The sequence below is a fragment of the Cebus imitator genome, unplaced genomic scaffold (genome assembly GCF_001604975.1).
Source record: "Cebus imitator isolate Cc_AM_T3 unplaced genomic scaffold, Cebus_imitator-1.0 Scaffold159, whole genome shotgun sequence".
Classification (NCBI taxonomy): domain Eukaryota; kingdom Metazoa; phylum Chordata; class Mammalia; order Primates; family Cebidae; genus Cebus; species Cebus imitator.
The window spans coordinates 1,699,027-1,710,798 of NW_016107474.1; the positions used below are offsets into that span (position 1 = coordinate 1,699,027).

The following is an 11,772-nucleotide window of genomic DNA, read 5'->3' on the forward strand; positions in this document are numbered from 1 at the left end:
TGAAGCACATTTTGTAAATAAATGGAAGCTATGACGCAGCTCCTATTTGGGCCTGTTACATAAAGACTCTTACAGGTAGCACTAAAATTAGGAATGCCTACATAAAATATTTTCATTTAAAAAAATCTGGACAACACAAAAGCCTCATAGATGTACTTTTGAAACTACTGGCGAGTTCTTTCCACTGACTCCAGCTGAGGAGTCATCATTCTCTTTTTCAAGAAACCTAGGTTTCAGGAGGGTGCCACTTCTGCTTGCACACCTAATACCACGGCCTGGGAAAACACGCAGAACCTTACTGTCATGGTTTGCCAGAGTGAACTCCCCTTCATACAGGCCATCACTGAACCCCATGTTCCACACAGACAGCAGCTCATTCAGAGCCGGGATGTTAGCTCCTCCGGTGTCCGGCATCCACCACTGCCTGTGAAAGTGACGGGTACACGGGAGCAGCAAATAAGACACTCCATACACAGTCAGTCTCTGTGAAAACTCAGTTTCTCCCGCCACAATCCAGTCCATCCACACTAAGGTTTCAACTGGAACCAACTGCCTGAGTAAAATGGCAAATGTAAATGCTTCGGGTGATGTGCAGAATTAATTAAAGCAAAATTTATTTTATGAAATGAAAATCAGTACTTCACTGAAACGCACCATAGATAACTGCTTAGCCTAGACCCAGCAAGGATCAGTGAAGGAAATGAGATGAGAAAGAAACATAGAAAAGTTCGGTCACAGATTCAAAACATAAAGGTGATACATTTATAATACACTGGGAATCCTTGATCGCAAACAAGGGGAGGACATTATTCCCCTTGAGTAAATGAATTACTATAAGTAAATTAATTATTATGTATTTATGGTATACAAGATATACATTTATTTACAATAATTATTGTAAATATATAATAATTTAAGTAACAGTTCCTTTGGTGCATTTACATTTATATACACTCACTAATAGAGAGAGAGGACAGGAAAGAACTAAACAAATTTAAAGCTGAAGTATCTAAGATTAACGAGGAAAGACCATGAACCCTCTGTATTATTAATAGTACTCAGCATCAATAAACATCTTACTTTCTGAGCAATTTTCAAAAACATCTCTACTGTACAAAGGGCTATTTTCTTTTTTGTGCACTTTATTTTTTCTTTTTGAGATAAGGTCTCTCTGGCACCAAGGCTGGAATGCAGTGGCTCGATCTCAGCTCACTGCAGCCTCAGTCTCCCAGGTTCAAGTGATCTGCCCAACTCAGCCTCCCAAAGTGCTGGGATTACAGGCGTGAGGACAGGCACTCAGTTGAAGGAGCTTCTTTCTAATCAAGCTCTCTGAATGTGTCTCTGCTAACTGGAAAGACCACCAACGGGTCAACTCATCACTTAAGTATTTGCTGGGTAGAATTTAATGCCCCAAAAGTCCCATTTCTGATCCAAATCCCAATGCACACCAGTACCTTGTGTTTTCATCATAAAACTTGACTTTTCTCATAACGGAAGTGTTGTACCAGTCACTGAAGACGATGAGCGAGAGTCCATTGTCCATGTCCCTCCGGAGCTTGGTGATCTCTTCTGGGAAGTACTCCTCCTCACTGTCCACCATCAGCAAAGTGCCTGATGAACAAAGAACCAAGGCTGGGAACTGTCACCTCCGAATGGCAGGACACCACCGCTGCAGAAACGCAGTGTCATCGGGTCCATGTCTCAGGTTACTGACACCTAAGAGACTGGTTTGTGCCTCCCTATACCACTTCGAAAGGGGCTAAAAAGTAGAGGACCAGGGTCCAGCAATACACAGGGATTAACTGAGATGTGATTTCATTTCTGGTGCTCAGGATAAAGATTTTTCACTCACGTGAAAAGGAGTAAAATATATGCCAGAGCTCCTTTTAACTTAAAGAAAAAAAAAAAAAAAAAGAATACCAATGTCCCAATTTCCAGTCAGTCAGATAGTCTTGTATTTCAGCTGAACGTCACACCCGTCACCACCCAATGGGAAAGTACGCCTGTTTCAGAGGCTCGCCCGAGGCTCACCCAGCTGTGGGGCTCAGGGCGCTTCTCCCTTGGTACCTATCACTGAAAACTGGGATTCACTTCTCAAACATTTAACAAACATCCAAGCTGCGCTGAAAGGCCATCTGGCTAGCACAGCATCGCCACTTACCATACTGACTGGCATCAAAACATGTGAAGGGGGCCCCAAGGACCTCCACAAAGTAGCCCATGCTTCTAAGATGCTGGTACATATCCCTGAAATTGGTGTGGATGTGATCACCATTCCTGCAAAACAATAAGCCAAGGCATTAAAATGATCTCTCTACTGGCAGTAAAGGCATATCCAGCCACAGGGCTGCCTATGCAGGAGCACCATGCCACAGCCCACAGAGAAGGCCTATAAGGTTGGCCCACTGCCATAGGCATCGGCTACAGCAGACCTGCATGCTCTGACCTGGGTACGTGGAAACGGCTGATAAGAAGAAATCATGGGCCTGACATTTACATGAAAGAGCTAAAATGACCAGACGAAATGGCCAAAGACATGTTTAACGTGTACTGGACCAGCACTTTAGCAGTGGCATTGGTGTATACTGCTGGCAGCCATCTGTGCCTGACCAAAGAGCTGAGCAGACGGCGTCGGGAGTGCAGGAATGCTGGAAGAAGCCACGCAGGGCCCGGTGCTGAGACAGCGGCACGGCTCACTGATGTCACTGCGACTGGTCAGCTTTCCATCCCTGTCCCTCCCAAATGTGCTCACTTTTCTAAGGGACACTGTATACACCCTCTGGGATCACCCCATTCTCACCTCCCAGCCTCCCAGCACCCTCCTCCTCGGCAGCACAGACTCCAGGTACTCTTCTGCAGGCCCATGGTCTCCCCTGGGTCTATGAACTTCCCAGCACTTCCTGTCTACCCACCTCTGGTCTGAGACCCTCCAGTCTGGCTGCCAGAGACATCTTCTTTTAAAACCAAGTCTGACTCTAACTATCCTGGTCACATCTTTCAATGCTTCCCCTTCCCCTACTTTAAGCATGCAGTTCAAATGAGTCCAATCATTAACACAGCAATGAGCCTGACTTACGGGCCATGAGAAGGTCAGCCCAGCTCCCCTGCAGGGAACAGGCACAGGGAGAGGGGTCTTGGGGACTTGCAGGGAAGGGGGAAGCCGTGCTAGATCCTGAAGGGTGGCAGGGGTCACACCTGGGGGCTTGGCCAGGTGAGGAAGTCTGATTAGGCAGTCAGCCACTGGAGAGCTTGAGGTGAAACATGTTAGAACTGGCATTTTAACAAGATTACCAAGGATGCTACAAGAGGAGTGGAATCAGGGCTGCAACGGCAACAGCAGTTGCACTCAGGAGCTACTGATGCCGTCCAGGCAGGAGATGATGACGGCCTGGATTGGGGTGGCAGAGAGACGGCCGGGGATGAAAGGATCCAGCATGTAGTCTGAAGGTAAGACTGACAGCTTTGCTGACTGGCTCAATGGGAGAGGGAAGGAAAAGAGAGCAGTTCAAGACAACTGCAAGCTTTTTACTGCACAATCATACTTGTGAAAGTTTCAAAAGAAAAGTCAGGTTGCCGTAGTGCATGGCAAAGGCCCAGAATGTCTCGGTGTCACGAGAGTCCAGGCTCCACAAGAAGCTGAGCAACAACTCCTTCTTAAAACTTGCAGGGGCTGGGCACAGTGGCTCATGCCTGTCATCCCGGCACCTTGGGAGGCCAAGGTGGACAGATCACAAGGTCAGGAGAAGGAGACCATCCTGGCCAACATGGTGAAACCCCGTTCCTACTAAAAATACAACAAATTAGCTGGGTGTGGTGGCGCACGCCTGTAGTTCCAGCTACTTGGGAGGCTGAGGCAGGAGAATTGCTTGAACCCAGGAAGTGGAGATCGCAGTGAGCCAAGATCACGCCACTGCACTTACAGCCTGAGCAACAGTGGGAGACTCCATCTTAAGAAAAAAAAAAAAAGTTGCAGGAACAGAGGTGCCTCTGTAGTAGGAGGCTGGGGAGGTGAAGCGCATCTGTGGGGTGCTTACCAGTCTAAAGGGTCATTCTTCATCCTTAAATTATCCCTAGGGAAATAGCCAGGTGGATAGCGGAGGTTGTGGTACTGATCCCAGAGAACTCTCTTGCTTCGTGGGGGAGTAGGAATTATCTTCACCTTAATGGGGAGCTTTACTGTTGAAGTCTGTTCTGCGCCATTTTTTGACTTAAAAAAAAAAAAAAAAGCCCTCATTGCCCAGAAAAAACTTTCAGGTTTAAAAACATCATTTCTATTTATCAATTTAACCTAAATAATCTGAACACAATTTCCAATAACAAATGTCTGGTAAAACTCATGTATCACAACTAAGTCCACTGAAACACTTAAAGAGTTTAAGACTTAAAATATGCCAGGTGCGGTGGCTCACACTTGTAATCCCAGCACTTTGGGAGGCCGAGGCAGGCGAGGATCATGAAGTTAGGAATTCCAGACCATCCTGGCCAACATGGTGAAACCCCATCTCTACTAAAAATACAAAAATTAGCTAGGTGTGGTGGTGCAAGCCTGTAGTCCCAGCTACTTAGAACGCTGAGGCAGGAGAATTGCTTGAACCTGGGAGGCAGAGGTTGCAGTGAGCTGAGATCACACCACTGCACGCCAGCCTGGTCACAGAACAAGACTCCATTTCAAAAAAAAAATTTTTTTAAGGCATATTCTATTAATAAAAACTAGTAGAGCTTCAAAGGATTGACCCCACATTTCCTTTTAGAGAATATGTATTTTTGGCACATTCCTTTTGAGCTTGAAATCTAGTACAAAACAGTCTTCTGTGCTGCTGTGTGGCCACAGAATGGCAAGCACTAGCACTCAGTGACTGAGCTAGTTCTTCAAACTCCAGCTGCTCCAGAGGCCCTGGAACCATCAACTGTGGCCATCAAGGCTAAGCCTGCCTGTCAATTGTACTTCCAATGTAGACCCCAGGCATTTTCTGTCCCTCCCCAAAAGGTGATGTCAAACAGCTAAGAAAACAAGCCACTACCCTGCCATGTCCTTACCTCCGTCTCTGCTGGGGAAGCCACAGTGATCATAACGTGGCCTTGAGCAATGCCTTCCCAGGAAGCCGCTTTCTTGGTCACAGAAATGGAGATGGCCAGGTAGCCCGACCAAGGCCATAACACTGAGGAGTAAGAGAAGGCAACTTCAATGTTGTCTCCATTCTGTGGCAAATAGGGCTGCCAGTCAGGCTGCAGGAAAAAGAAATCACGCAAAGGCTGAAGTGAAAACACGCGCAAACCAGAAAAACTCAATTCTTACCAAAACTGGTTTCTGAGAAATATTTCATTACTAGGAAAAAATGAAATTTATACAGATACTAAGTAACTACAACCAAAGTGGCTTATGGACTACCTGGAACATACCACTAGAAAAGTCTAGAAACCGCTATTTCTGACAGCCTCCAGTTTTATGGAGACATGTTTTTTTTCCCATCATAAAAAAGGAGAAACTTTTGTCAAAGGTTTTTTGATGAAGAACTTTATCTGACTGAGAGAACTTAAATAGATGAAAACTCTCAGATTTAAGGTTATATCCGAATTAGTTGTACGCTTACAAAAATCCCATTAATTGAAAGTAGTAATACGGCAGGGACATCAGCTGTCCCAAGTCACATTCTGAAGCTGGAAACAGGTGGCCGGAGGGAGGGCTGGCTCAGCTGTGAGATGACCACCGCTTCTACCCTCCAGGTGGGAGGAAAGCAGACAGGGAAGCGTGAGCAGAGGCCACCTGGAAGAGACGTCAGTGAGTGCTTGCAACTAACCAGTATTTCAGAGGAACCCAAATTACTCATCTCCCTCACACTCCACACAGCCAGAACTTATACCTCAAGTAAGCCAGTGTGTTATGAAAAGAGTATGAAAATGAAAAATATCTGTATGGCGTCCCAAATAGGAAGAAGAGGGATTCTGAATAAATGCTCTTGGGGCCACTGGTTTGCAAGTAAAAAGCTTTTGCCCATCTCTTGTAACACATATCAAATTAATATGGATGAAACAATATCTAACAATCATATACGTAACAATTAGTAGAAAAATAAAATTGAAATTTTATTATATCTCTGGAAGGATAAGTTTCTCATCTGTTAAAACAATAAAAGATAAAAATTCAACTACCTGAAATGTAAAACTTTATAGAACGAAAAAGAAAAAACCATAATAAGTAATATTAAAGGGAAAAGAAAATCAGCTGGAGAAACATTTTGCTTAAAAGACAGCAACGGTTAATTTCTTTATGACATGATGATCTTGTTAGGAATGATAGAGAAAATCCCAATTCCAGGAGAAAAATGGGCCAATGCAATGAAAATATAACTCATACAAGAGGAAATACAATTAGGAAACACAACCAAAGATATCCACACCAGAAATAACTGAAGTGCACATTCCACAAGGCACCCATTTTCCCCTCGAAGTTTAAAGCTGAAAGATGGGCCACCTAGAACAGCCAGATGCCCAGCAACAGAGGAACGGGTCAACGCCATGTGGGCTCCCCGCCCAGTGGAGCGCTACTCTGCCATGGGAAGCAGTGCGTCACTGACAGCGCTACGACGTGGACAAACACTGAAAACCCGAAGCTGAGGGAAGGAAGCCAGGCACAAAAGCACAGAAGCGACATGATTCCATTGAAGGGAAAAGTTCAACAGGCAAACCCACAGAGACAGAAAGCAGACTGGCTGCCCAGGGCTGGAGGAGGAACACGGAGTGACTGATAATGAGTAGAAGGTTTCTTTCAGCGAATATTCCTGAAGGAGATGTTGGCACAATCTTGTGAATATAGTAAAACCCATCAAACTGTACAACCTAAAAGGGTGAATTTCATGGCACGTAAATTTTATCTCAAGTTTTTTTTTTTTTTTTTTTTGAGACGGAGTTTCGCTCTTGTTACCCAGGCTGGAGTGCAATGGCGCGATCTCGGCTCACCGCAACCTCCGCCTCCTGGGTTCAGGCAATTCTCCTGCCTCAGCCTCCTGAGTAGCTGGGATTACAGGCACACGCCACCATGCCCAGCTGAATTTTTGTATTTGTAGTAGAGACGGGGTTTCACCATGTTGACCAGGATGGTCTCGATCTCTTGACCTCGTGATCCACCCGCCTCGGCCTCCCAAAGTGCTGGGATTACAGGCTTGAGCCACCGCGCCCAGCCTTTATCTCAAGTTTTAAAAACAATAACAGAATAAAAAAATTTCAAAAGGCAAATCACCCAGTGAAGGTCTAGTGGAGACACCTTCCCCCTGAACCCCACCAGCAGCAGTCTAAGCTGACATACTCTACTGGACAGAATTTGGTAGGACGTGCCAAGAGTAATCCTTGAATGCTCACACCTTCTGAGTCAGGGAGCGAATCCAGGGAGTTTATGTTAAGGAAATAGTTCAAAAGAAAAGAAAACCATATATGCAGAAATATTCAGTGAAATATTTATAGTTGAAAACTACCTAATAGTTCAAAGAAAAATAGTAAACAAATTATGATTTATTATTTCTAAATATAAACAACCATTAAGAAGTATACTGGTGCCATGCATATAACTGAATTTTTCAATGTTTACGATATAATGAAAACTACCAAAAAAATTGTAAATTTTTGCCAACTGCACAATAACAAAAAATAAGTATTGCAGATCAAGTGGAAAAGAATATTTTTAAAAAAGCAGCCAAGTTAGTATGCTGAGGCTGGAAGTCAGTTTTCTATTCTTTTCTATTTTTCATTATTATGATATCTACACAGTACGATTTTCAAAAATGTACAAAACAGTATTTAAAAAACAGACCGCATCTTCCAAACACAAAGGCCTATTTATACTCATCAAAGAATAAAATACTGGCTGGCATGGTGGCTCACATCTGTAATGCCAGGAGTTCGAGACCAGTCTGGCCAACATGGTGAAACCCCATCTCTACTAAAAATACAAAAAATTAGCTGGGCGTGGTGGCAGGCACCTGTAATCCCCGTTACCTGGGAGGCCGAGGCAGGAGAATCACTTGAACCCAGAGTAAGAGGTTTCAGTGAGCCGAAAGATCGCGGCATTGCACTCCAGCCTGGGCAACAAGAGTGAAACTCTGTCTTCAAAAATAACAATAATAATAATAATAATAATAATAATGAAATATTACAACTGGGCCTTGAATTATAGGGGCAAAAGTGTACAGATGAAGAACAGAAATGAAATGAAATTGTAAAGAATCAAATATAATTAGTTGACTCAGGAACCAAATTCAAGATGTAAAAAGTAAAACTGGTTTCATTAATTTGATCTTGACTTATTCTGTAACAGACTTAGGATATAACAAACCACTACATCCAATAGCCCTGGTACCCTAGACAGGGCTATTTCTGTTTTGTTTTGTTTTTTTTCCAGACAGGGTCTTGCTCTGTCACCCAGGCTGGAGAGCAATGGCACGATGCTGGCTCACTGCAGCCTCCACCTGCTAGAATCAAGTGATCCTCACACCTCAGCCTCCTGTGTATCTGGGACCACAGGTGTGCACCACCATCCCCGGCTAATTGCTTTATTATTTGTAGAGACAGGTCTCACTTTGTTGCTCAGGCTGGTCTTGACATCCTGGGCTCAAGTGACCTTCCCTCCTCAGCCTAGAACCTTTCCTTTTTTAACTTCAGCATAAGTAACTACGGCCTAAAGGTCTGGGCCGTGTCTAAGTTCACCATCAATCAGAGACCAAGTCAGAGAGAAGTTTCACCTTATCTACAATTCTTCCTGTGACTCCCATGCCGTTGAGGATGGTGACATTAACAATTGTCGGCATTCCTCCATAGTAGATGGGCTGGGAGCAGTAGGGCCACATGTAGGGACACTCAGTCAGATCTATGTAGCTGGGGCTCAAACTGAAATAAAGAATACAGTGTTAGAGTAGACCATATGAGAAAACTACAATAAAGCAACACACCTGTACAAGAAAGAGTTCACAAAGCAGACCAAGCTTCAGAAGGGCTTGCTTACAGGGCTGCCCTAGGCTGGCATCTGGGAACTAGGCTCTGGAATGCTCGTGCACAGGTAAGGCCTCTTTGCCAGCCTGCTGTCTGTACAAATACTGTGATGTGTGGGGAACACCTCTCTGCTTTTGCAAGTCTGGCGCTCTGGGAGTTGTGACTGGTAAAGAATGAGTACGTGACCAGCCCTAGAGTCTCTACAGGGCTTCCTTGGGCACACACATGTACACGTCTCAATGCAGTCTGCTGCTTGAAAAGGGGTCAGCTCTGTGAGACCCTGCCTGGCAGAAGGGAGGGAAGAGCTTAGGAAGCTATGCCTGGATTTCTCCAGGCTCCCTCTGTGTGAGGCATCTTTTTCCCTTACAGAGCTGCTATGCATCCTTGCTGTGCCACTATGACGTATCTTAGCTGTGAATATGACCACAGACTGAGTCCCATGAGTCCTAAAGCACCAGGCCTGGGAGATTTGCTGGGGACGCTGACAAAATAATTTGTGTCACGGTGCTGACACAAGTGCTCCTGCAATTCTACTGGTTTCATGGTTTCCCCTTATCTGAACTGAGTTTGTGTTGGGTTCACATCACTCCTAGTGGAGCAGCGGTGTCAGCTATGCTCCAACAGGAGAAAACACAGGCAAGAGACAAGCGTTTCAGACAAGACATGACCCAAGATGGCCTCCCTGAGAGCACCAGGCATACGAGGATCCTGCTTCTCAAGCTGCACCCACATGCAGTGGGCATGCAGCTCTGCCCAACTGCTTCACCTCATTACAGGAGATGCCAGCCTTTCTCAAATAGCAACTATGGTAGAAGGAGTATGTTTTATTAGTTTGTAATAACAAAGATGCATATAGCTGGGCCAACTGAATTGCTATATAAGAAACCAAGTGGAATATCTTTAGGGATACTGTGACTTTCACAGACAGTTATAATCAACACTTATCACAGCCAGTCATCTAAATAGATACCACCTTCACAAGTCTAAAGTTCACAAAAAGAAGAAAAAGAAAAGGAAATAAGTACAACCTAGTTTTAAAAATCCTGAATGGGTTGATCATGTGATAACAATGGTATGAATCAGCAAAGGTACCTGTTCTACCTGAAATGTGTTTGTAAACTTTGCAGGCAACTGTGCTCTGTAAACAGTTTAATTCAACTACTAACTCAACATGAATCAACTAAGAAATCATTATTAGCGAAGAGAATTCAACATCATATTAAGAAAACAACACACCAAAACCAGTGGGATTTATTTCAGAAATGTAAGATTGGTTCAATATTGGGAAGCTCATTAATATCATGAACCATATATATTAACAGATCTAAAGTATTCATATGATTACCTTTCTAGATGCTGAAAAAGCCTACAAAAGTAAATGCACAGTCCTGATGAAAACAGTCAAAAAAACAGCACTAGACAGAAAATCTACCACCACAATTAAAAAAAAAAAAAAAAAAATATATATATATATATATATATGCACACACATACACCTTAGTGATAAATCCAGCATCTTACTTAACAGAGAAACACAAGAGGCATTTCCACTAAGATTAGGAATGACACAAGGATAGTCACTATCGCTACTGCTGTTCAACACTGTGTAGAGATACCAGCCCATGCAACTAGATAAAACTAATCAACAAAGCCTTACGAGTTGGTAAAGAAGACGTAAAGCTATCTTTATTTTCATCTAATAAGATTAGTATACTTGGAAAACCCTAGAGAAGCAATAATAAAACTAAAACAATAATTCAGTTAGGTAGCAGGATATAAAATTAACATACAGAAACAAAACCAGAGGATATAAGAGAAAACCTCATCTACAATAGCAACAAAAAGATTAAATACTTAAACTTACCAAGAAATGTGTAAAACCTACATGAAGACAACTGTAAAACCTGCTGGAAGACACATAAGACTTGAACAAATGGAAATGCATCCTTTGCTCTCAGACAAAATAGCAGCATTATAAAAATATCACTTCTAAGTTCATTTCACATTTGATAGAATTTCAACAAAAATTCCGACAAGCGTCTTTCATAGAATTAAGTAAGTTGATAAGAAAATTCACAGGAAGAAAACAAACATGCAAGAACAGCCAAGAAGGGCTGGGCGCAGTGGCTCCCACTTGTAATTCCAGCACTTTGGGAGGCCGAGGCGGGAGGATGGCTTGAGCCCAGGAGTTTGAAACCAGCCTGGGTAACATGGCAAAACCCTGTCTCTACTAAAAAAGAGAAAAATTAGCTAGGTATGGGAGTGTGTACCTGCAGTCCACTTACTTGGAGGCTGAGACTGGCGAATCACCTGAACCCAGAGGGCAGAGGTTACAGTGAGTGGAGATCATGCAACTGCACTCCAGCCTGAGCCATACAGCAAGACTCTGCCTCCTCCTCAAAAAAAAAAGAATACCCAAGAAAACACTGGAAAAAAATTATAAGGGGAACTAGCACTACCAGATATTAAAACATGCTATAAAGTCTTTATGATCAAAACAATATAGTAACAGTACATGCACAGATAGACCACTGGAACAGAATGGAAAGCTCAGGGATAAACCTAATACACAGCCGGGCGCGGTGGCTCAAGCCTGTAATCCCAGCACTGTGGGAGGCCGAGGCGGGTGGATCACGAGGTCAAGAGATCGAGACCATCCTGGTCAACAAGGCGAAACCCCGTCTCTACTAAAAATACAAAAAATTAGCTGGGCATGGTGGCGCGTGCCTGTAATCCCAGCTACTCAGGAGGCTGGGGCAGGAGAATTGCCTGAACCCGGGAGGCGGAGGTTGC

The 11,772-nt window shown here is 43.8% G+C and overlaps 1 protein-coding gene across 2 annotated transcripts in view; it reads right to left on the bottom strand.

Moving 5' to 3' along the window:
• Nucleotides 1-11,772, bottom strand: part of MBTPS1 (membrane bound transcription factor peptidase, site 1) — a 61,592-nt gene that overhangs the window by 12,715 nt on the left and 37,105 nt on the right. For both annotated transcript variants that reach the window (XM_017543597.2, XM_017543600.1), the window contains exons 12-17: nucleotides 8,733-8,877; nucleotides 5,038-5,226; nucleotides 4,035-4,207; nucleotides 2,162-2,277; nucleotides 1,455-1,611; nucleotides 300-424 (exon numbers count right to left, since the gene is read on the bottom strand). In XM_017543597.2, coding sequence (XP_017399086.1) covers nucleotides 300-424; nucleotides 1,455-1,611; nucleotides 2,162-2,277; nucleotides 4,035-4,207; nucleotides 5,038-5,226; nucleotides 8,733-8,877 — 905 coding nt within the window. The remainder of the gene's footprint in view (nucleotides 1-299; nucleotides 425-1,454; nucleotides 1,612-2,161; nucleotides 2,278-4,034; nucleotides 4,208-5,037; nucleotides 5,227-8,732; nucleotides 8,878-11,772) is intronic.